This window comes from Strix uralensis, chromosome 1, assembly GCF_047716275.1.
Source record: "Strix uralensis isolate ZFMK-TIS-50842 chromosome 1, bStrUra1, whole genome shotgun sequence".
Classification (NCBI taxonomy): Eukaryota; Metazoa; Chordata; class Aves; order Strigiformes; family Strigidae; genus Strix; species Strix uralensis.
This window is the reverse complement of record NC_133972.1, coordinates 98,690,410-98,715,670: the sequence shown is the minus strand read 5'-3', so window position 1 is coordinate 98,715,670 and position 25,261 is coordinate 98,690,410. Positions and strand designations below refer to the sequence as shown.

The window sequence follows — 25,261 nt, the reverse complement described above, 5'->3', positions numbered from 1 at the left end:
ACTTGAAATGCTGCCTTTAAATCTTTCATCTCCCTTTTCACCATCTGTGCTTCTGTATTCAATGTGGAAAACCCATGTGTCATTTAAGAAAGGGACTCCCTTTCAGTTTTGTTTTTTGTAGATTTCACTCTTGTTTCTCCTGCCTTAGGGCTTTGCTTGGGTGCAGTTTGTGTTGGACTCAGCAGAAGAGAAGTGTTTGGAGGAACGTTGCTCTGTAAGCTACATCCAGGATTTTCCTGGCTGGGAAAGTCTGATAACCATTTGGAGAGGATGCTAGACCTGCTAGTGGTTGAGTGTCCTCATCTCTCTTTGGGAAGAACGGTGTCAGCATGTCTCAAGTGAGCAACTGTTAGGCCCTGGCTCAGGGAGTGCTCTCTGTATGCTGGTAATTTCACCAATTATCACTATGCCAGTGACCTTCCTATTTCAGAGGAGGTGACCAAAGAGGTTGTGGTGTGGCAGCTCCGACTTTATCTTGCGTCCTCAGATTTCCTTGACCTCTCTGACTGCTTTTAGAATCGGAAATGATACAAAGTCAGGGTGGTAATGTATGAAGATAGACTTGCTTGCTTTTTTAAACTGATTTTTTCATCTTCATTTTTTTCTTTCTTTTTTTTTTTTTTTTTTTGGATGCATTTGTTATACTTGATACTTTCAGTTTTCGATAAGATGTAGTAAGAACATAAGAGAACTGTGCCTTTGCAGATCTAAAAGGCAGCTGGTTGGATGTCCAGGGCAGCACCATGCAATTGCTCTCAGCATCCCACAGCTTCTGCCCGTGCTTGGCTTTGTCCTGGTGCTTGAAAGTTGTACTCAAACTGGGGGACGCAGCAAGCGGGGCTGTCAACACAGAGATGAAACCGAGCTCTGCTGAGGTTCTGCCAGGCTGAAAACTTGGCTTTCTGCAAGGTCAGTGGCAAAACTCCCATTGACTTCACTGACTCCAGGATTTCTTTGTTTTACTTTTTATTGGTTGTGAGGAGGAAACTGTAGTTAATCCCTTCCCTCTTCTGTTTTCATTCAGTGTTCCCAGGTGACAGCTTTCAGACAGGACAGACACCGTTGTTTCAGCATAGTCTGCCACCAGCTTGTGTAGCCATGCAATGTGATTTTCGTGTAAGATGAAGTTTATTTGATGATTTTCTTTGCCTGTAATTTCTTGAAAAATTTTTGTCATCTCAGCCATTGGTTTAATTTCAATTTAACTGACAGAAGGAAAGATAAGCCTAATATAATAGCTTTTTATAAGTCTCTTGAAAGTTGATGGCTGATAGAGGTGATTCATAACCACATCACTCAAGGATAGCTGCAGGATAAGGTCCAGAGTTGAAGACACTCGATTAAGTGCTCCAGTATTGAGAAAAACTTCAGTGAGACTTTTTTTTTTTAATATCAAAATCAGTCCTGACAAGACAAGGAAGCTGAAGGAAATCAGACGTCATTAATATTTCTGTTTATTTGTTTCTGACAAGGTGACAGAAATATTTTCTCTTGGTTAAAAGACCAGCTCTAAATTATTGTTTTTGGTGCTTGCATTTGAGGTATGTGCACCTCTTGCCATTTCTAGTATAACTATGGCAGTTCATGTTACAAGGTCGTCAATATACCCTGCTTCTTGTAGGCTCTGCTGGGTTTGCAGCTAGCTCAGGCACCTTTACACAATCTTGCTGTCACTGCTGTGATGCCCCATCAGTACTTACAAAGCAGCCTCAAGCATGTTTGAATTGGGTTGTCGCTGAGTAACACTTAAAGCTCCTGAGTAGAGTACCTACTTCCTAAGAATGTATCTAAGGAGTAGATACCATCGTTCTTGGTAATGTTTTCTCATTTATAACATGTAATGCCATTCCTATGGCTTCCAGTCTGTTGATGGGGACTGATGCAAGGTCTTGGGTTGACTCTATAAAGTCCATAATGGCCCAGATTCTTGTCTGTCTCCTGTGTCCTGAGCCAGTGCTATACATCAGTAAAATAAACAGAATAATCGCCCTGAGTTGAATGTGTGTGATAAAGAGGGAAGGTATTTGGCTGCTTCCTCTCTTGTTTGATACTGTCTGGGTGTGTTAACATGCCTGATTTATCAAGATTTTCTTCATACTGTGCTCTAGTTTGCACTGCATGAGGCTATTAAGTGCTCAGTTGATACCATATCCTTTCTTGTTTTGCAAGATTTAAAATCCGTTAAGTACCACATGTGCCTACAGGATATATTAAACAGAATTTTAAATGAAAACTAAGTAAACAAATGGGTTTTGCTGGCATTTAAAAATCATAAAAACATTTCTGTTCTTACTTGACAAATCAAGATCATACTTCAGAGTCCTACTAATCAACTGTTTGGTGGTGTAAGTGTATTTTTCTGTGTTAACATTTGCAGTTTTATTTTTCAGCAGACTTTCTGGTTTTACATTAATGTCTTAACTCCAGTGTAGAGTTGGAGTAGGGTCTATTACTTTCCAATTAAGTTTATGATTTGCTTTTAAATCCAAATACTCGAATTTCAATTTAAACTAAGAGGTACTTAATTCCTGTGTCTTTTAAAAAGAACAGAATATCTTAAAAGTGAAAGCAAAAGATATGTGGGTCTCATAAGAAATTTTGTTAAGCAAATCAGCACCAGGAAAACACACAGAAAATCACCTGAAGCAGTGGGATTTCCTGATAAAAGCACCCGTGGCATCCCAAAAACACAGGGTTGTATTTATCACAGCAGTTAAGACTGTTGTGTTGAAGTTGGATATTTCTTTATCTCATTGGCACTGCATATTTGCTTTATTAACCTTTTTTAATATACTGAGGTACCTGATTTCTTACTGTGTGATGGAGTATGAATTAAGACTGAATTATAAATGCTAATTGAGAAGATGATTAAGGGAGTAAGGAATGTCCTGGTATCTTTGATTCTTTTTCTCTGCAAGTGAATGTAAACTGTATCTCACAAAAACACATTGTTAGATCTTTTAGGGCTTTTTTCTGGCTCTAAAGAGAAGCTCATCTGCTGTAGTTCTGGTGCTGGCTTCTTCTGTGACATGTAGTTTTCTACAGAGTTAGGATTTACAGAATAACTGTAGATGAAAAAAGATCAAGTAGATTCATGTCTTCGGTGTTCTCAATCAGGCAATCCAAAGTAAGTAAACTGTCTCCTTGTTTATCGTCCAGTGTGTCAGCAGCTCTGGACTCTCGAATATGTAGGAGCAGTTGGACTTGGATGCAGCCTTCCCCTTCCTGCCCCAAGAAATTTGATGTAAGGTCATCTGTGACAAGACCACAGGTGCTTCTTCACGGGCAAGTGAACTTGAGAGGAAGCAGAGAGGCCTTCCCCCTTTTAGGGGAGAGCTCAAGGCTGCTGGAAAATAAATTACTTCAGTAGACCTGCCTGCCATGCTTTGTGTCTTTCCTGCCTGGGACCATCTAGCTTAAGAGGTTAACTCCATCTTTCAGAAAAAGCACATATACATTTCACCTGCAGCCTGTAGACATAGAGTTAGTTGCTACTGATTAATTTCATTTCTGCCTAGAAATAGGTATTTCTAATGTTCTGGGAAGCCCTTTTTGATCTAAGGGGTTCTCTGGAACTGGGCCAAGATGCCTCTTTACTCTGGTCTGCACCTTTTAACTTTTTGTCTGCATCCTCTTCTTTGGTACATTAGGGTGTGTAGGTTTTCTGAAGTAACTGTGATCTTGCCACCGTTTGTAGACAGGTGAATTAAAACCTTTGTTATGGAGGTAGGTGGAATAACACAGGTTTAATTCTGCAAAGAATAACACAGGTTTAATTCTGCAAAAAGCTAAACTCCCTCAACTGTTATTGCCTGCCTGGTTTTGAATAATCTGTTTATATAAGGGTGAATAGGTGAAATGAACTTCAGTAGCATACTCCTAGTGCATTCTCATTAAATGAGAAACAGTGATCTGTCAGCTCAGAGTTACGTGTGTTTATTTAAGCAGGTAATCATTCTAAACATAATTCTTCCCCATCTGCACATCAGATGGATGCTGTTTGAATACTATTTCTAGTTGAAACAGGTATTGGTAGGAATATTATTCTATAGTAATGTCAGTGATTTTCCACAGAAGTGCCCACTAGCTTGTAAGCATATTATAAAACTAGGAATTAGCCAGCACAGTAAATCACATCAGAATTTCACTAGCTGTATATGTTGTTTATCTAAGATTCTTTCAAAACTATTCCATCTTCTGTTTCCCTTGTAAACAGACAATAAACAGACAATAAAGAAAGCACTTCACTGCAGTAGGGCCCTCATCTACAGACTCTTCAAGCCTCTAGAGAGTGATTCTCAGTAGGTGGTAGTGGGGTTAAAAAGTCTGCAGGCACAAAAATAGAACAGAGTCTGGGATACTTTTTCTCAGTAATACAGTAGAAATGCACTTTGAAGTTGCATCTTAATTGACAGTACAAGTCACCACAGGAGAGTTTATAAATCAGTGTTGCTAAGTAATAAAATTTATGTTTGTTTATTTAAATAGATTTATTGAAAGTGCTTGTTGATAAGAGATTAAGGAAGGACAAGCACACTGAAATCTGTACAGCCCCTATTACTTCAGGGGACATACCATACCGTGTGAGTATTTCTGAGCTAGCCTCAGGCTTGCATAATTATATCTTTAGGCATTGACCCCTCTAGAAACCAGTTATCTTCTCATTGCTTTCATTGGTTTGCTATTAATAAACATGATGAAGACTAATGTAATTATTGGGTGTTAATAAAACCTATTCCAACTAATAAGTTATCTTTCCAGACCTAAGAGTGTTACTAGAGAGCTCAGCATGGAGTTGTGGTGCCCAGTACAGTCTGTGAGGTGAGAGCTGTAGCATCCTCACAGAAACACAGCTGATGGATAGTAGAGTGCGTGCATCTGAAGTGTGCGTGTTTGCCCACAACATGCAGAGGAGGCAATGCTAGCAGTGATTCCAGCCTGCTTGGAAATACTCTGCTTTGTTTCCTGTCATGGTTTAACCCCAGCCAGCAACTAAACACCACACAGCCACTTGCTCACTCCTCTGCCCTGGCTGGATGGGGGAGGGAATTGAAGAGTAAAAGTGAGAAAAGTTGTGGGTTCACATAAAGACAGTTTAATAGGTAAAGCAAAAACCACGCACACAAACAAAGCAAAACAAGGAATTCATTCAACACTTCCCATGGGCAGGCAGGTGCTCAGCCATCTCCAGGACAGCAGGGCTCCATCATGTGTAACAGTGCTTGGGAAGACAAACACCATCACTCCAAACGTCCCCCCCTTCCTCCTTCTTCCCCCAGCTCTATATGCTGAGCATGACATCATATGGTCTGGGATCTCCCTTTGGTCAGTTGGGGTCAGCTGTCCCAGCTGTGTCCCCTCCCAACTTCTTGGCACCCCCAGCCTACTCGCTGGTGGGGTGGGGTGAGAAGCAGAAAAGGCCTTGATGCTGTGTAAGCACTGCTCAGCAATAACCAGAACCTCCCTGTGTTATCAACACTGTTTCCAGCACAAATCTAAAACATAGCCCCATAATAGCTACTGTGAAGAAAATTAACTCTGTCCCAGTCAAAACTAGCACATTTTCATGCCAGTATTTTCCCACAGGTGAGCATGGTTAGTAAGAATCCAGTTAGCCAACATGAACCTGACTATAACTTCATGAATAATTCTGAGAAATCTCACTGGTTGTCTCATCAGTTAATGATATTTTAACCTTGTAGTTTTCATAGTTCAGCCACAGGATTTGCCATCTGCAGGGAACTCAGTGTGCAGCGGTTGTCTGCATGGCTGTAGCCTCCTGTCTGCTAAACTGAGCATCCTTAAAACAGCTCAGTGAAGATTTGAGAGCACCGAGAACAGAACAGTGTCCCGGCAGCAGAGCTTGGGCATATTACAGTATAAGTGGCAGTATTCTGGATGTCTTTCTAAGTACATTTGGGATCTTAGTGTGGACACTTTTTACTTTTTGCTAACCAGTGCCATTGTGCTTAAGCAACATTAATATAAAAATAGCATCATTTAAGCATACCATGCAAAGCAGCCTGATTTAGTCACAGGTGAAGGAACTGGATAACATTTCAGATGAGCATAAGCAACATGATGTTTCCCTCAACATTTTCTTTATTATTATTACTAGTTTGCTTGGAATGGAATGAGACTAATAGCTCAGTACTTGGTAAGTGGAGAAAAAACAATGTGAGTGTGTGGATAACAGAGTCCGAAGTCAAAAATACTGGTGGGAATAGGACTGCATGGCTAGCCGCTGAATACTTTGCACTAATGCATTGCTGGTTCTGCTGCAAGTCACTTCAACAGCCATTGCTTGGCAATCTTTTGATTTTGGTCAGTGTGAAACGAAGGTAGTTCTAGCTCAGGTGCTGGTGGCTAAACATTTGTGTCCTAAAGCCTAAATGTGTATTGCTTTTATCAGCATTTTGGTTCATCTGAGACTTTACCTCTGGCAGATGTCACTGTGAAAAGATATATACCTAGTGTGCTATATTTCCACTTTTGCTTTTCTGGACCAATTTTTTTTGAAGGTGAAGCTTGTTAACTCAACCTCCAGTATGAATTGTTAGTGAGCTTTTGCTTTGATCACATCTGCCAAGCTAAAGAGTTAAAACTATTGGTGTATCTCTGACTCCCAGATGCGATAGTACCACAGTTTAGATCGCAGGTCTTCAACATTCCAAAACAGAGTAACTCATCTATGCTTTCTTGCCTTTAACCACAAAAGACTTCTGTTTTTCTTTAGCATGTGTTTCAGCAGATGAGACAAATAATTACATTATGTTAGCCTCTCCCCTGTTTCATTCCTCTTTACTATGTGCAACTTGATGGAGTTGCGCATGATGGCACCAGCTCATAGTGTGGTCTGTGCCACATGCTGAACGTGTGGGTGGTATCTCAAAAGTCCTGTGATACAGCTATTAGGCCAGACCTTGCAGTGCTTATTCAGGCAGTGTTTTCATTAACTGCAGCGGGCATCTACCCAAATCCTGGGATTTGGCTCCTTTGTAAAAGATTTTCTCTAAGGCTTGTATTTTATTTTGTTTTGGGAACTGATACAGGTAGATCTGTTAGGCTCCCTAGTGTGACTGTGGTTAATAGGTGCAAAAGCATTTGTAGGCTGCAATGTTATTCCTTGATCTGTTAAAGCCCACGGCACGTACAGCTCCATCCTTGCTTTCCCTCTAAGTAAGGGCTCTCTAAAGTGGCAGTGGGGTGAATTGCATAGCCCATGCACTACAGGAAATCAGGTTATTGTGCTTATGTCATCTTCTGGCCCTAAAAAATAACTGTATCATAAAACTGGTATGTGAACTGCTTTGTACTGGATCTTGAGGGAATGCGTCAGTGACTGGAAGGAGGATTAGGCTTTTATTGGAAAATAACGCACTCTTAATCGAAAGTGTGGGTGATGTATAAAAAAAGTGTGTTTGAGGATACCAGCCGTAGGCTAACAAATCATTTGGCATTCCTTCCAGAGGATGTGCTGTCAATAGTTCAGCTACGTAGTGTCAGGGCAGGAGTCTGAGTCCCAGCCAGATAGAAGCCCATTTTCTCTTGTTTGGCAGCTGTGCAATGCTTCACAAGCAGCAGAGCAGACAGGTCTCTGCCATGTGTTGGGACACATCTCAGCCTCTCGTGAAATGGGTCAGATATGGGGAGATATCCCTGGTAGCAAACTTTGTAACAATGAGTTTATTCACTTGTACATTTGGGACCGGGAAACTGCAGCACAGTGCTTTTTAATGATTGATTGGTTAAGTTTGTGACAGGTTTGAAATTAGAGAGAAAATGTTAGGAACTACTTCCATTAGACTGTATCATCTCACCTTGACTTTTGTTTATTTTTCTTTAATTTCACCCTTGGGCAAGCATGGTCATGTACTTCCATCCCTCCTTCCTCTGCTACAAATGCTGTTACTCAGTTTGTTTCTGGTCTTTTTTTTTTCTTTTTTTTCCTCCTGGCATTAAAACTTTATTTTTAAAATACGTAAAGCTGTAGAGTTTCTCATCAGTAGAATCAAATGGAAGATAAAAATATAATTAACAAACTTTAATTTCTTTGCCAAAAACAAATTATTTTTTCTTGTCTATTTTGGGTGACTTTATCACGCCTGCAAGGGAATAATTTTCATCATGTCTGTCAGTGTGATCTTGCCTTAGAAATGGAATGATCTTTTAAAAGTAATATGAAATGAAAATGAATGTTTGAAAAGAGAAAAGCGTAAAATAATTATATACCATAATAGCCAGGGAATTCGAGTAAAGTCTGTTTAAAAAGAATGAAATAATCTCATTTAAAAAAATAAAGTAACCTAGGGAACCCTAATTGTTCCCTGAACCATATCAACATGAGAGTAATCCAGTTCGTTAGATCTTAGTGTCTGCCGAAGATTTCAGCTGTTTAGAAAGTGTAATATTTTTGTAATATTTTGTAATGTTACAGAAGGTAACATGTAACATTTTTGTAATGTTACAGAATGTTGTAAAATAATACTGGAAACAAGTTACTATAAGAGTAATATATTTTTGACCTGTAATTTACTTATGAGACATTTAAAGGTGAAAGTTACCTGTGTTGCACATACTTGTAATGAATCAGTATATTTTGCCTGTGATAGACTAAGTAAACTTGAGAATGTTCTGATTTATTTTTTTTAATTCTTCCCCAAATAAAGAGCAAACCAAAAACTCAGTTTAATTGGTTAAGTGTTATAGATGGCAAAGTAGAATGGAGCTCTAATTTATGATGTAGGGCTGTCTGGATGAACTCCTGCCTCTTTAGTAGTTATGGACATTATCATGCACTCCTGATTTCTGTTCTCCATCTCTGTGGGATTTGTTTAACATTCGTTTTCCGTTTTCAAAATTCATGAGGTAGCTTTAAGTTGGTGCTAATCTGTTTGCATTTCCATTACATTTGTGTTGTGTTACAATTTTTCTGAGCTGCTGTATCTCGAAGCTGAAAGAATTTTACTTACGAAGAGGGAACTCTGCATACTATTAATTCCGATGTAGTGGGTGTCTTTTTCCCAGCCTGTGATCTGGGTTTTCTTTGCTTTGCCATGAGCAACAAAAAGAGAAAAAGAAATATTTTCTGAAGGATATCTGCTTTGCAGTCTAGATCACTAGGCAGGAGCAACTTCTACCATGCTGTCTGTGTCTTGATGGTTTGGAGTACAAGGTGTGCCTCAGGGCTGGGTTTCTAGCTTTGCTATGCAAGTTGCCAGAGAGAGTGAAGGTACTCGCCTGCTTTTTTTTCTCAAACAGCGATGTGTATAGATTTCCCCTCAAAAGACTGTAGGAGTGCAATCACCTGAAAGTCGGGAACATTTACTTCAGTATTTCTTGTTTTCCACCCAAGGGACACTGTGTTTGTGTACTGCGCTCATCACTGAGCACTCTCATGTTGATTTATTCCTCCTAATTACGAGATGGGGTGTACACGAATGTCATGGAGAAACCCTCTGCAACTGTTCCAGCCCTGTGCATTGACAAGACTGCAAGTTGATGTGACTGGGTTGGAAGTCCTGTGATAGTTGTTTATTATATCAGAAATGAATGTTGTCCATAATTCTGTTATGTTGAGAGTTTATTGGCTTTCTGGTTTGGTTTGAGGTTTTTTTGGTTTTGTTTGGTTGAGTTTTTTTGTTTAAAATGAATGGTTAGAGAGAGAATTGATATAGAAAGGACTAAATTCTACAAACTGGTGTAATATGGAGCTCTTGCTAAACTTCTACTGACATGTGTGGGATGAAGTCTGCTCTATACCTGTTAAGCTGCCTTTGCCCTACAGGGCGGAGAGGATTACAGATCTTTTTTAAGCATGGTGGAAAAGTGTAGGATCACTTTTTGTGTGTGTGTGTGTTAGGCCTTATCTGAAGAAAGACTATGTCTGCATAGCATTACCATGAGTGTGAAAGTCCCAGCACCACTTCCGTTTGAAGTAGAGATCATGTTTTTTGAGCGTGGGATTGTAAAGTCCAGGTTGCATCCTATTGCTTGGTAGTTATATATTAATAAAGTTCAGGTCCAAAGGGCTTGTGTTACCTTGTCTTGAAGTTCTTAGTCTGGTGAAACTTTTCTTTGTTTCTGTTGCATTTCTTCTATGTGCTGCACTACAGAAACACTGGTCTTGTTGGTCAGTTTGCTTGTTGTTTTTCTTTTTCCATTTTGAGAAGCCTGATGCTGTTACTGAGAACAGTGCTGGTAGGTTATTTATGTATTCTGCCTTCTTATTTCATGGCTATGTGTATTTTTCAGTTTATAGTAAAGCGAGATGAACTATTTCAAGCCTTGGTAAAAGGCACTGTACATCTATGTATTAGAATCAGCTGCTTGCTCTTACTCTCCCCTTATCAAGGGCTGGATTGAAGCATTCATGTAATGGTGAGTGAATCATAGGTTTGACGTGTTCCTGCTTGTAACTTCATCTGCAGACTAATAACGGGTAGGGGGGCTTAACAAGTATCTCAGTACTGAGCACAGTGAAAGATGTTTGTGGAGGAAAAAGTTGCTTTTGAGCTAAATTTAGTTTGAATTTAGCACACACTGAAGAATGGTATGCAACTTTTTTATAGTATGTTGTGTTTATAGCGTGGAAAATACCCAACCTTAAAACAGGCTTTTAAATCACACACTTTCTCTGTGCAGTATGTTAGTGGGGGAACAAAAAGGCTTTTATTATGGAGTGCTTTTGTACTCTCCTTTATAACCATTGTAGCGGTGACAAAGAAAGCTGAATTCTTTTTCTGACTCACATTCAATAGTATTAACAGGCTTCTCAGCACCTTCTGACTGCAGTTGCTGGAGCCCATCAGAAAGCAGCTGCTCGTGCAGACCCACAGTAGAACCAGAGCTGTAGATTTAGCTTTGCAGTTCATGGAACTACTTTCTACTACTGAGATGTTTCAGAAAGTTGGCTAGGAAATGCAAATCTGTGCCACGTATCACTCTACAAATGTAAACTTTAAAGGGATCTGCTTCCACTGAAATAGTTTGAGATCTGTCATTTGGAAAATGTTGAAAACCAGGCATTTAAAGCAGTCACAGTGTTTCAAGAGACTATGTAGTCACTATTGTGGAAAAGTTCGTATGAGGTCATCTGAACTGTTGCTAGGTTAGAGAGACTGCAGTGGGACTGTTTTCCCTTTTCCTTTCTCTGATGTCTCTGAAGGAAACAGACCTGCACTGTCATTTCTCTACAAAAGAAAAGGAGGACTGTAGTATCTAAAAGGCCCTGACCGTGTAATGACAAAAAGAATACACATTGTTACATATTTTAGAGAGGCAAAGCGAACATCACTGGTCAATGTATAGCTGATGCTTTTGATGGCATGATCCCTGATTTCCTGACACGCGCACACCCTCAGCTCCAAGCAGTGTTGTATGTGGTCTGTAACTACATAACTGGCTGTAAAGAGTACTTAAAAAGGGGCCAAATAAAAATCGCACTCCCATTTCAGAGCTAAAAATTGGTATTAAAGTGTCTGACCTTGTTTGTCTGTTCCTTCAGAAAACCAGATGCTGTTTTATGTTATTGCTAGTGAACAAACAGGTGTGTAGCATACTCTTAATTTACTTCCAGCTCCTCCATCAGCTTCAAAACTCAGTCGTTCTTCATTTATCTGAATGAAAAAGTTTCAAGTCTCTGGTTTCAGCTGTTTTCAGTTTAATGTTTATTTTATGACCATTATTTTATTTCCTCTATCTCTGTTCACTGTGAGATCTGGAATTTACAAGTCCAGGTTAATCATAATTAGAAAAACTTAGTTCTGCCAGGTTCAAGACACTTGCCTGCTTCTTTTCTTCCCCACCCCCTTTGATACTTTGTCAGGAGCACTGTATTAGATTGCCCTCTACATTATAGGACAAGCTTTAAAAATTAAGAAAAGCTTGTTTTAAGAAACAAGTTGATCAGAATCTCTGTAGCTACTTATATTGATGTAGTTGATGCTATGGAGGGCGAGAATTATATGATTTGTAAATTGATCTGAAGTCCTTAAAAGTTGTACTGCATGACTGTAAAGCTACATTGATTTATGCAAAACTGCCATGTCTCTCACTGCCTGCCTACAGATAACAACTGTAGCCAAATGTAGAGGGATTTGAGCAGAAGATGAATCTCAATTTCTTGTTTTTCTTTTATAGACAAGTAAATAAACTAGGAGTTTGGTTCACGGACATATAGAAAGTCAAGGTAGTTTGACAAACAATAAAGCCTTGAACTTTATCATCACCTCCATGGGGAGGAGTGTAGGAGCTGCAAGTTAGTGACTGATGACTGCATGACTCCTTGGGTGTATATAAGATAAAAAGTGAATGTTCAGGGAAAATTTCCCATGGACCAGAAATTGCTCTATGCTAGTAAATATGTCACTAGCTCTCCCTACATATTTGCAGAGAATGCTTTTTGTCATGCACACAGGAACTGAAAGCAAGTGTCTGCATCACCCATAATTTTACAGTGTCCTGCTGAGGTCTCACTGAAATGTGCATTTTCAGGGCAGTGTAGTGATTTTTTGCAAGTTGAGACATGTCATAGAAATTGTTCATCAAATGCAAATATTGATTAAAAAGTGTAGAGGATTTGGATTGTTTCTGAACACATCTTTTGGTGATGTGATGCGTCTCTTTTTTCTCTGCCAGAAGCTTACATTGGTAATGGTAATCCAAACTGTATGTTTAGTCTTTTTATCTGTGAGATTACAGGTTGTCTCTAATTAAAGAAGAGCTTGGTTTAGTATTAATCTGGTTCAGTTTTTAATTTTTTTTTTTTTTTTTTCCCTGAAAAGTTTTGCCCTTGGCTGATTCAGCCACTAAGCTTTTCAGGCTTTTATGGGTTAGAGTGCTTTTTCTGCACTCTTCTTTTCTGGACCTCTGTTTATGTTGTTCGCAGGGTAAAAATGATGTGCTGAATCATAATCTCTTCTCTTCCTGCACCCTAAAAACAGGCAGATTAAAAAATGCAGGCAGTAAGCCTGGATAATAATTTCTCAGTAAATATTTTACTGCTTTTTCCATCTGTTACACTAAAATCTGTCTTAAACTAGCATAAATCTAGTCAGAAGAGGTCACTGGGATAATAACGATCAAAATTAATCCTCTTCGACATGTGCTTGGTATGAGGCCAGCTATTCAGAAGTTTAACAGCACACATATGTTGCTTATCTCTCTGGCAGCTTGCCAATGAAGTAAACTTTGAGTTTGTGGTGGGTTTATATCTCTGTAAAGTACACTGCTTGTTTGGTGCAAGTTGATGCAGCTTTTCTGTATGTTGCACATGGTGCATAGCTTGCTACTGAAGAATGAGTTCAGTCAGGGTGCTTTCAAAGAGCTACAGTCTCGTAGAGTTGCATGGTAAGAAGTGATATCATTCATGGTTGACCTTTTCATGGTGCTTCCTGATGAAGTATGATGAGCCAAATTTAATGCTACTTACTCGGAGCCGAGGAAGAGACAATATTTCAAGTAGAGTAATACTGTGGAACCCAAACATAGCTGAATGAAACCTCACCCTGCCTCCACTCCTGCCATTCTGACTTGGAGGAAACATTCATTTACGTAAATACAACTGTTTCTCGAGTCAGGTCTGGACTGGACCCAGCATTTCAGTTTCTCTCTTCATAGGAGCATGCTTCATACTCAACAGAATACTGATTATTCCATATCCTGATTATGGAACTGATTCATTCCCTGGGGCATGGAAAGTAAGCAGGAGTGAGCGCATCATTAAAAAAATAGCGTATTTTTAGAGAGGAGGTAAAAGTAAAATAAAAAAAATAAAATGCAACTCCATTGATAAAGAAAAATGGCTTGCAATAGAGGAACTTTTTAAAACAATCTGATGAATCTATCTTATGGCTGAAAGAACATATTATTAACATGTTTATACTTCGCTCAGGAGAAATGATTAATTTTCTTCTTGTCTTTATTTCTCAAGAAGAAGAATGAAAGCTCGTGCTCCTCCTCCACCAAATCAACCTTCTGCAGCAAGTAGAATTCACAGTGAGCACAAGTCACCTGCAGAGACAGCTGTTATTTCTGATCAGAACCTTATGAGCATGAAGGAGAACATGATAAACAGATCAGTGGACTTCACAGTCATTTTACCCAGCGGGGTGGAGCAGAAGAGCACAGTACAAGGAAGGTAAGGCTTTGATTAGCTCCCACTTTCTGGAGTCCTTTGTTCCCAGTGGGATACTTGAAGATATTAATGTCTCCCTTTCTGAGTTGATGGGGTTTCTGTGTCATGCTTCCCTCTGTGTTTTAGGCAGCTGTTGTACCAGAGAGTCCTGAGAGCCGTGTATAAAGGACCCTCTGCTGGGGCAGGAAGGATTTAGCAGCTGTTGTGTCACTGTTTTCCCCATGGATCACCCTCAGCATGTGTATGGATCTGTCTCTTCCATGTAGTCTTAGGCTAGTCTTAGGTTGTTTTACATCTCAAAATATGAAGGGGGTTTGGTGCAGAGGAAGTAGGTGCTGCTGGCAAACAGCAATCCTGACAGTATGCCTGTCTGGAGTCTTGCCGAGAAGCAAGCTCAGAAGATGAACGATTCATCGCATTCAGAGATCCTGCCTTCACAAATACAGTGCAATTGTATAGACAGCAAAGCATCTGCTGGTATTTAGGAAGCCTTTTCTATATAAAAGTGTATTGTTTTTTTCCATGGGAAGAGAGAGGTTCTCCTTGTCACTGGGTACAATCAAGGGCAAATTGTATTGGAAAGGCAGTTTTGAGTTAATTTTCTTCACCATGGGAGCTTGCTCTTCTCCTCATCCTCTCTGTGAGAACTGTTTTGAAAGAGGGAGACTTATTTAAAAAAAATTTGGAAGAGTTTTAAAAATATATTCAATACTATGATGAAGCTCTAGCAAGCAATAGTGTAGTCAGCAGTGGTTGAGACACTGTAGAAAATGATAATACCAGATTAGGAGGATATGTAGATGCCTGTTGATAAATCAGGTTCTGTGCTTATTTTACATTTGAGGTTTGCAGTAGTTAGTCTGCGTTCCTGTAAAACTACTCTTCTTGGTCTGATACATGTGTATTTTGACTATTTCTCTATTAGTGTATTTTGCTGGCTGAGGAAGATGTGTATAGCAGCATGTAGTCTCTGGTACTTAATTCTTTCCCCTACTTTTCTTGTAGAAATTAGTGGTCACTTAGCCAATCTCAGGAGACTAGTGCAACTTGTGTAGATCAGCCCCAAAGCCAGAATGATATTAAAGATTTTAAAGGAAGGCAGAGCTGTCAAATTATAAATTTAGTGATCGAGTTCTTATGGGGAGATTTGGACCTAATGAGAGAAAGAACAGGCCTGGAAAGTAGAACAGGACATGAAACTCACTGGCCATTAAATTCCAGAAAAAGGTGATATTTCACTGGTAAAGGCAAGCCACCTGGGAACTAACAAAAGGCTAATCTTCATTCAGCATTTGTATAGAGACATAGATAATTGCCATACGCTTAGAAAATATTTTCTTTTCCCTCAAAAAAAAAAAACCCCACACCCCAAAACAAACACTCCAAGAGCACTTGAAGAGTGTAGTTTTAATGTGACCTTTTGAAGAACATACAAGCTACAGGAGCAGAGAATAAGTGGAAAATCCCTGTACAATAAACATTCTGTCTCTCACACAGGTGTCTATTATCACTACCATTGCTATCACATACATTGAGACTGAGTATTTGGATTATTCGAGTCTTTAGTTTGTGAACTAAAACCTGAAAGAAATGTCAAAAATTAAACCTTAGTTGGTTCTGTGGAATTAATTATATCATCTACGTTAAGCACTCTAAGCAACAAAGCATTCTTCTCTTCATTGTTCTATGAAGGTACCCACTTCTCCACATTGTCTGCATGACAAGTCTAGGCCCCTGATTTAGGCAGCAATTAAATTCCTGTTTGTGCTAATCTGCTAATCTGAGTATCATCAGTGTCTAACCTAGGTAAGTAGGTGTTCTCCCTCAGTTTCTTGAGCACTTGGAGTGGAGAGGTAGTGACAAATGTCAGGCGCTGATAGCCAGCTGTGGAAAGTAGAAGATTATGTAAACTGAGGAGGGGAGTAAATCATCCTAACAAGTTATGAAATAAGAAAAGGATACCCTATAATGAGCCCTGTATTACAGTGGCATTAGTCTGTAAACAGACCTTGTGTGTGCTGCTGTTCTTTCTAACCACTGGAAGATGAAATTTTCTGTACATTAACACTGGTTAAGTTTTTAGAGATGTGGAATATAAAAAAAAATGTCAAGAGCATCTGAAATTTTTAGGGGATGAACTGTCTTAAGTCTCCAGGTTCGGGTGAAAGCCCAGGCTTTTTCATCCTTTTACATTGTTTTGACATTGCAAACCAGACACCAAACTGGACAAAAAATGTGTTTTGTTTAGTTTGAAGCAAGTATGGGAGCCAGTGCAGGTAATAAATTCTTTTCTCTGTTCACTCTTTTTATCTTATGTGATATCATGAAAGGACGTTTCAGACAAATTTTGCTGTCGTTTATATTGCTATAAATCTTCAGTATTTCCATTGTCATCATTAAAACTGCATTCTGCAAAATGTGCTTTTGGGTACCCTGGGGAAATAGCTCTTCTGTTACAGAAAAATTTGCAAAACCTTGCCCTGGGCATCAACATAATGGAAAATGATTCTGTAATTTCAGGAAAGCAGTTCACAGAGCAATGAAGTATGCTAGAGAATGTTTGAAAATATAACTACTGTAGTTAATTAGTATCACTTAAGGTTATTATAAGTGAACCAAGTTAAAACTCAAAATTAGCTCTTTCAGTTTGTTTAGTGTTTGTAAGCAAAGCAGCATGTTGTTAATTTTACTTTGTTCTCTATATAGAAAGTTCCTATAAATATCAGCAAAAGGGCAAAAATTCTCATTAAATTTTCTTGAAAGATAGTTCAAGAAAAAAGAAAGTGTATGCTGCTTAAAGATACTTTATTGGAATCTGGAATTTTTAAGTAGATTTATTTATAAAAGTTAACTCAAGCTGACAGTCTCTCAGTTTATTGCCATTTTGTGACATACAATTTATTCCAGATTTTGGAAATACGTATTGAAGATTTCAGCACAAAACTGCGTCCTTTAGGAGTGTGTGCAGCAATAGAATAGTGTTAAAAAAAATTTTCTTTTTTGAAATAAATGGTCCCTGTGAACTCTACTGTAAAACCTGTAAAAGTATTAATGAAAAACTGTTAGCCTTCTCCCCCCTGAAAAGGATTATAAAATATCCCCACAACTCATCTATATTTGCACAGTTGTATGAGCACTACCTGATGTGCTGAAAGGATAGGCAGAGCGTTGGCCACTTACACATTTTGTGCATATAGATCTGTAGCAGATTCACACAAACTGTTAGCAGGTCTGACAGAGGTGATGGCTAGACATTTAGAAAGACAATAAGTGGAAAAGCTCACAAGAGTTACCAGAAACTTCTGTTTGTGATTCTCACAGGTAATACTTCCAATGGGTAACATATAAATAAAATGCATCTGTGTTCGTTCATGCTGACACTGAGGAGGACTTCCTGATAAAGACATGTAGTGTCAGTAGTGTTTGAAATACATTGCAGAAGACTGGGAATGTTTGGAGCTAAATGATGTCTGGTTTGGAGTTGTCAGCACATGGATGACCGATATGCAGAAGAGTAGACTGGACAGTTGTTGCTCCTGCTGTTACTTTATATGTTACGCAAATTCTCTCATACATGTGATGCACAGAGAGCAGGATACTAGAACTAATAATATCCTCACATAATTCTCAGTGGAAGACTCTTAAGTGATATTAATTGTGGACTTATAGCTCAACATACAGAACAGTGTCTCAAGACAGGCTGAAGGTGTGAAAGAAGGCCAGGCTGGTAAAACATGAAAGAGGAGGTGTTAGAAGATGAAAAGGGGACATACATCAAAAGAGTTAAAGATGAGCTTAACTAAATACTAAATAGGGGTCAGGTCAAAGCTACAGTAGTTCATTGTAGGCTTAAAAAAAATCTTATTAGAATAATTTATGTTGGAAGGGGCCACTGGAACTCACCTGCTCTAACTCCCTGCTCAGTGCAGGTCTCACAAGAGCAGGTTGCTCAGGGCTGTCTCCAGCAAGTTTGAATACCTCCAGGGAGGAGATTCCCGAATCTCTCTGTACCCCTGTTCCAGGGCTTGCCCATTCTTGTGGTGAAAAATTGTTTCCTTGTACCTAAATGGAGTTTCCGATGTTGGCACTTTTGCCTCTTGTCTTCTTGCTGTTCACTGCTGAGAAGAGTCTGGCTCTGTAACCCTACCAGTTGGTACTTACAGACAGCAAAAAGATCTCCCTTCACCCCGTCTTAAGGCTCAACAAACCCAGTCCTCTGCCTCTTCTTGTGTGCCATCTTGATGTTCCTTCTGTGGACTTGCTCAATTATGGAAAATAAGAGCCAAATATACATGAGCAAAATAAGAAAATAAATAGAAAACATTGGTAAATATCTGTTTATCATGCTTTCTGTATTTCTTTTGATACAGCTTGCTATTTAGTGTATTCATTTCTGGTTGTGTAGGAAAACTCGTAATCTTTTCATGAAATTCCTGCTGCGCTTTGGAGCATGAGAAAATCATAATGACTAATGCTATTTTCTGGTTTTAAATGCAGATAGCAAAAACATCAGAGACTTCAGGTCACCCCTTTTACACTACTGTTTTTCTTTTCCAATCAGTTGTCACTTTAGATTCCTAATGTGTGTTTGGCATTGGCCTAAATAATGAAGATTCTTTCCTCCAGTTTGAGATTTTTTTTTTTATGGGCATTTGTAGCATGAAAGTAGAAGGTAAAAGGAAAGTCAATGTCACTTGATGAGTACAACTTTATCCTACACATTTATTTCCTAGATGTACAAGGCTGATTTTAAAAATTAATTTCTCTGTGTGATCCAAGGAGATTAGGCCAAGCCACACCCAAAACAACTCAGTTGTTTTCTGCCTATTAAACTATAGACGTCTTTGCTGCATTTTACAGGTAACAACAGGACACAGTGGTCTGACATGCTCAAACTTGATCAGGACTTCAGCCTGATAAATATTGCTGACAAAGTAGTTATTCTTTACTGTCCAGAATTGGTGTTAAATCATAGAATCATAGAATGGTTGGAGTTGGAAGGGACCTTAAAGATCATCTAGTTTCAATCCCCCTGCCATGGGCAGGGACACCTTCCACTGGATCAGGTTGCTCAAAGCCCCGTCCAACCTGGCCTTGAACACTTCCAGGGAGGGGGCATCCACAACTTCTCTGGGCAAAGTCTTCCAGTATCTCACCACCCTCACAGGAAAGAATTTCTTCCTTGTATCTAATCTAAATCTACCCTCTTTCAGTTTAAAACCATTACCCCTGTCCTATCACTACACTCCCTAATAGAGTCCCTCCCATCTTTCCTGTGCGATCCTGGAAGGATGTCAAACAGCTTAGTAATAGAATATCAGGACAGAGCCAAAGTACTCTCCTTTGCTAAGAATAGTTGTCTGGACCATCTTGTCTCAATCTTAAATTGGGTTAATCCTCCAGTTTTATTTCTGTGCTCTAGTATTTGTTTATCAATCGTTAATGTTTGGTGTCTGTCACATAGTGTTTAGTCTCTCCACCCAAAATTTCAGCAACATCTTATTAAAATAAGAAAGTAACCTGTTTCTTAGCTGAGTAGTTGGAAAGGCAACTTCTTAATTTCTTAATTTCAGTTTTAGATTTAATCCTTTATGATCAGACCTGCCTGAATTTCAGAACAGAGTATGCTCTCTACCAGGTCTCAAAAGCAGGTTAAAGTAAAGTGCAGATATGTCTGGAACAAGATGGAACCAAAGGAAGGGTTGACTCTTTGCATCTTCCAAGAATCATATGCAGCCCAAGGATACAAAGAAAAGTTGGTGAAAGATCAGTACCATTCTCTTGCTGTGTTTAATGTCTCTTTTCTGTGTGGCATATACATGGAGTTCCTTGAAATAAAACTCCCATTTAAAATCAAGCTGAACTGTATTATAGTTTAGAAGGAAAATTTTTCAAGTTCGTGAAATTAATCTAGTGTAAGAATTCATTGCAAGGACTTCCCAGCTCTCTTACATCTCTGGAAACACAAGAATTTTGAATGGTGTTTCTAGAATTCCTTTGGGGTTTTTCTTCCTTTTTGTTCTTCCTTTCTTCGTTCCCCCTTTTTCTTCCTTCCCCCTTTTTCTTCCTTCCCCCTTTTTCTTCCTCTTCCTCTCTTTTTTTTCTTCCTTTTTTCTCCTTTTGAAGTTTTGTGGAAATTGTTTTCCCAAATTTACATTTTGGGAAAAACATGCTATTCACTTTGAAGTTGTTTCAAAAGCTTGAGATCTTATGTTTAACACACACCTGCTCTGTAATCAACAGTAAGATGAAACCTCAAATTTGACTGTTTTTTTAAATTGTTCATTGTCCAGACAAATTTGTTCAACTTGTATGATTGTCTACAACTTATTTTCTCAAATGGCTGATGAGGATTCTAATTTTGTTGCAACTGTGGTACTGCTGCTGCTGAACATATTTCATAATTTTGGTGGAATCATAAACTGTTCTTTTAATGAATGTCATCGTTTAAGTCCAGAGGGCAACTGAGCACCATGTGGCTGCTTGCTCACTCCTTCCTTCCCCATGGTGGGATGGGGAGGAGGAAATACAACAAAAGGCTCAGGGGTGAGGAGAAGGACAGAGGGGGATGACTCACCCATATGGTAACAGGAAAAAGACAGACTCAATTGGGGAAGAAAGAACATCAATTTAATTTGAACACCACTATCACCACCACTAATTTATCAGTCAAATCAGAGTAGGAGAGTAAGAATACAACCACATCTTAAAAACACCTTCCCTCCACCCCTCCCTTCTGCCTGGGCTCAGCTTTGATCCTGATTTCTCTACCTCCTCCACCCAGTGCTGCAGGGTGAAGAGGATGGGGTCAGTTCCTCACCTGTTGTTTCTGCCACTTCTTCCTCCTCAGGGGGAGGACTCCTCACACTCTTCCCCTGCTCCAGTGTAGGGTCCCTCCCAGGAGGCAGACCTCCATGAATTTCTCCAACATGAGTCCTTCCCACAGGCTGCAGCTCTTAATGAACTCCTCCAACGTGGGTCCCTCTTGTATGTTGCGGTCCTCCCAGTGCTGAACTATAACAGCAGGGGCTTCCCTCAGAGTCCTGCCCTGCTTTGGGCACAACCACCTGCTCAGGCGTGGGGTCTTCCATGGGCTGCAGGGGGGCATCTGCTCCACCGTGGACCTCCATGGGCTGCAGGGGCACAGCCTGACCTCTCACCATGGGCTGCAGGGGTGGTCTCTGCTCCGGCACCTCCCCCCTCCTCCTCCTTTCTTCCACTGCCTTCGGTGTTTGCATTGGTGTCTCCCTTACAACTCCTCCTCACAACTCCCACTCCTCCTCCCAGATCCCCCTTCTTAAATACATTATCACAGAGGTGCAGCCACTGTCGCTCATTGGCTCGGCCTTGGCCAGAGGCGAGTCCAACTTGGAGCTGGGGGAGCTTTGAGAAGCTTCTCACAGGAGCCATCACCCCTGTAGCCCCTCCCCCACTACCAAAACCCCACAACACACAAACCCAATACAATGAACTATATTGTTTTAAAAAATAATCCTTTCACAAGTGCTGTTCTTTTTTTTTTTTTTTTTAAAGTGTTTTTAATGGAATAGTTTACATAAGACAACTGTCCAAATTTGAATGAATTATCACAATTTTGTGTAGTACAGAAATATATTAGTGTTCCACTTTAAACTGAAGAGTCTAGCACAGAACACCATGTATTGCGGTTCTGCCACGTTGTTTGCCTTTCTCTGAAACAACAGTAATAAGTCTGAGGGGAAAAAAAACACATGCAAATTTTAGTTTAAAAGAAGTATGTCTGTAAACAGGCAAGCTGAGATGTGTATCAGGAGGACTGACACTTTTTTTAATGCTCACTGCTGCACAGCTTAATGAATATTCATATAAATAGTGGTGTGGGTGGCGTTCTATACTTTGCACTTAGTAGGTGTAAATGTTTCTGTTAGTTTCTGGTGTGTTACATGTGAATTAAACATGGTTGTGAAATACAGACATTTACAACTTGGGGACAGTGCCAGAATAAGTCATCATGAAATGACCTGTTTCAATTTAGATACTACACGTTTCTATTTCAATGCTCTCTCTATGTTACCAGTTTCCACAGTGCTCTATTATTCTGAAGCCTCCTATACATATTAATGATGTATTTTCCTTGTTTGATCTTCAGTCATCATCTTCTCAATGCGTTCTTCTCTTTTCAATGCCATCGTCTGTTTCAGATTTTCCATGCTTGCCATTTTTTCAGCTCACACTGCATAACTCAGTGAAACTTGAAATAGGTTATTGTAAAAAAGGTCCTTTCTCATCTCTTGGGTGGGAAGAAGTGTCACCTACGTATGTTTTAGGCTTTCACCTGTGAATAAGGGATGGTTCTCCTTTTCCATTGTCACTGTTTTTGCCATTAGCTTTCCAGGCTTCTTCACTGTCTTGAGCAGTTGTTGGCCAACAACATATGCATAGAAAGAAGGACGGCCACCACAGAGTAGTTTCCCAGATGCCAACAACTTGCAATTGAAGGGTGGTTCCTGAGCTACAGACATAATGGTGGTAGCTAATAACCTGCGAAGGATTTTATTTTATTTGAATTTGCTTGCATTTTGAATCTGTACACAGTTTTTCCAGTTTACAAATTAGAAAAGATGCCAATTCCTTTGGCAAATATGCTGTCTATTTTCACTTATTTTCACTTCTGCTAGAATAAAAATATCACATATATATGATAGACTGTGGTTACGTCTGGTAATTTTTTTCAACTTACATTGTTTTGTTGATGACAGATACTGGTTTATGAAACCAAAAATTTTCAGAAACATAACCAGTTTTAATAAACCTGTTTTCTCAGATTTTAGGGAGGAAGGTTTTAAAAAAAGAACACTTCAGTACCTTGGGAGAAGAGAATTTCTGGGGTGTGGAGGAACATATTCCTATCCGCTGTGTCAGACAGTATCAAGCTCCAGTGAATGTTGAGTTATTGACACAAAATGGAGTACCTCCTTGCAGAGGCATGGAATAAGACAGGGGTAGTGACTGACTCTTTTAACCTCATAGTTTTAGAATCACACCTACGCTAAGAGTTCTTGATAATGCAAATACTTGAAACGAGATGTTTTTATACAGGGTTAATATCCTCACCAAAATAAACATAGAAGGGATCTCTTGTGCTTGGAAATATTGCTGGTGTCAAATGGATTCGGGGAGGGGGACTCAAAATTGTAACCTGGAAAGAAGAATCCTGCCTACCTTATGTTCCAGATTTAAATGCTCCATTTTGAGTTGTGTTTTGTGATGGTTCAAATCTAGGTAGAGTTTACCATACCATGAGTGCATAATTTTTTTATATCTTGTCTTCATGTTAAAGAACAGGGTTTGAATTGAAGAATTTAACATATGGATTTAGCAGATAAGATGCACTTTGTCTGCTCTTGTCTTATGTTTGTTACTGCTATTATTGGCACTGTTGTCTGCCTCATAGGAAATAGTTAATTGCCAGCTCACACAGTGAAGTGCGAATATATTTAATTCCTAGCATTTTATCTGATCTGTTTAGTGTTTCAAAACATTAGCACTTTCCCTCTCAACGGTGGTTAACTAGTGACAAATCCACAGCTTATATTGTCTTTTTTCTTCCATATTAAAACTGAGGTAAATTTTGTAGCAACTGTTTTTTCTAATGCTAATGGCAAATGTCTTCTTCCCTGCAGTAAAGCTGTGATGGATCTGTTGGTTGATTTATGCAGCCAGTATCGCTTAAATCCATCCCAACATAGTCTTGAACTGAAGTCTTTGGGAACTCAACAACCTCTGAGTTACAAGCCAAACACTTTGATAGGAGCACTGGACGTACAGACAGTACTTCTGAAAGAGAAGGTTCCTGAGGAGAAGACAAAGAGACCTCTGCCAAGGGTCCCTGAGGTCAGTACACTGTAGGGCTAAAGTGTTGCCATGAACATTCATTTTATTCCTATGGTTTTGAGCAGTTCTTCCAATCTTTGCATCTTCAAACCAGATGGAAAAGGCTTGAGATTGACTATAACCTGCTTTACTAGCTTAACTGATTTGCTTGCAGACTGGCAGGTGCCGATCTGGACTCCAGAGTTTAGACAACATTTTATGTTGCATGTGGTTGGATAGATGAAAATCTGTTCTTATAAAGACCCTTGATTGAAGACCGGGGTGGTTGAAATTTGCAGTAGTGGCTGAAAGGAGGGCTGTGGGATTATGTGGAAGTAGCTAGCATTTTGGTGGTATTTTGTTTGCCATCTTTATTGCAGATATGGCAGAAGACTGATCGTTAATAAATGTATTTCACAGTATAGTGAAGATTCAGAAGTAGCCATTTTCCAAAGAAGTTTGCTGATATTTTTATTACCCTGAATCAGTATAGCTAATTACAGTCATGCCTTTCGGAGTGGTACTTGTAAACATTCACAAATTATGTCTGCCTCCAATTCCTTTTCCTTATTTGTCTGTTCTTGTGAATGTCTCCTTACAGACAGGGCAGTTCTGAGATTTTTTTAAAAATCACTTTTAATAATGTTTTTTGCAATAGTTTGCATGTGGGGTAAGTTTGCCTAGGAGGAGTCAAGATAAAATGGAAGTCCCCAGTGTTTTTCTCATTGTAAGAGAGCCTAGCCATCATGGAGGGAGGGCTGAGAGTTTGTGTTTGTTTCTGCAGAAGTCTGTGAGGCTGGTAGTGAACTACTTGAAGACGCAGAAGGCTGTGGTTCGAGTTAGTCCAGAGGTGCCTCTCCACAGCATCATCCCAGCTATTTGTGAGAAGTGTGAAGTCAGTCAAGAGCATGTTGTTCTTCTGCGAGATGGCATCACTGGGGAGGAGCTGGAGCTTACCAAGTCCTTGGAGGAGCTGGGGATAAAGGAGCTGTATGCCTGGGACAGAAAAAGAGGTGAGCTAAGACTGAAAGCGGTCGCTGCAGGGTTAGATGATGTGCCAACAATATTATGGGCAACTTAACATTTGTGCTCTTATTCCTTTGGGGCCTGACTGAAAGAGCAGAGTGACATCTCAGTCCAGAGAGCAGCATGGGTTTGTTCAGTGAGCCGTGCCCAGAGCGGCAGCCAGGACAGCAGCGTGCCCAGCCATCCCTGGCTGCTCTTGGGCCCTGTGCCAGGCTGGGCTGGCCCCTGGCAGGGTGCAGGTTGGCC

At 39.7% G+C, this 25,261-nt stretch overlaps 1 protein-coding gene across 2 annotated transcripts in view; it reads left to right on the top strand.

Annotated features, from left to right (window-relative positions):
- The window catches only part of LOC141946015 (protein cordon-bleu-like), a 121,360-nt gene that overhangs the window by 30,017 nt on the left and 66,082 nt on the right, over positions 1 to 25,261 (top strand). For both annotated transcript variants that reach the window (XM_074875093.1, XM_074875084.1), the window contains exons 2-4: positions 13,934 to 14,140; positions 23,800 to 24,010; positions 24,774 to 25,002. In XM_074875093.1, the coding sequence (XP_074731194.1) occupies positions 13,934 to 14,140; positions 23,800 to 24,010; positions 24,774 to 25,002 (647 nt within the window). The remainder of the gene's footprint in view (positions 1 to 13,933; positions 14,141 to 23,799; positions 24,011 to 24,773; positions 25,003 to 25,261) is intronic.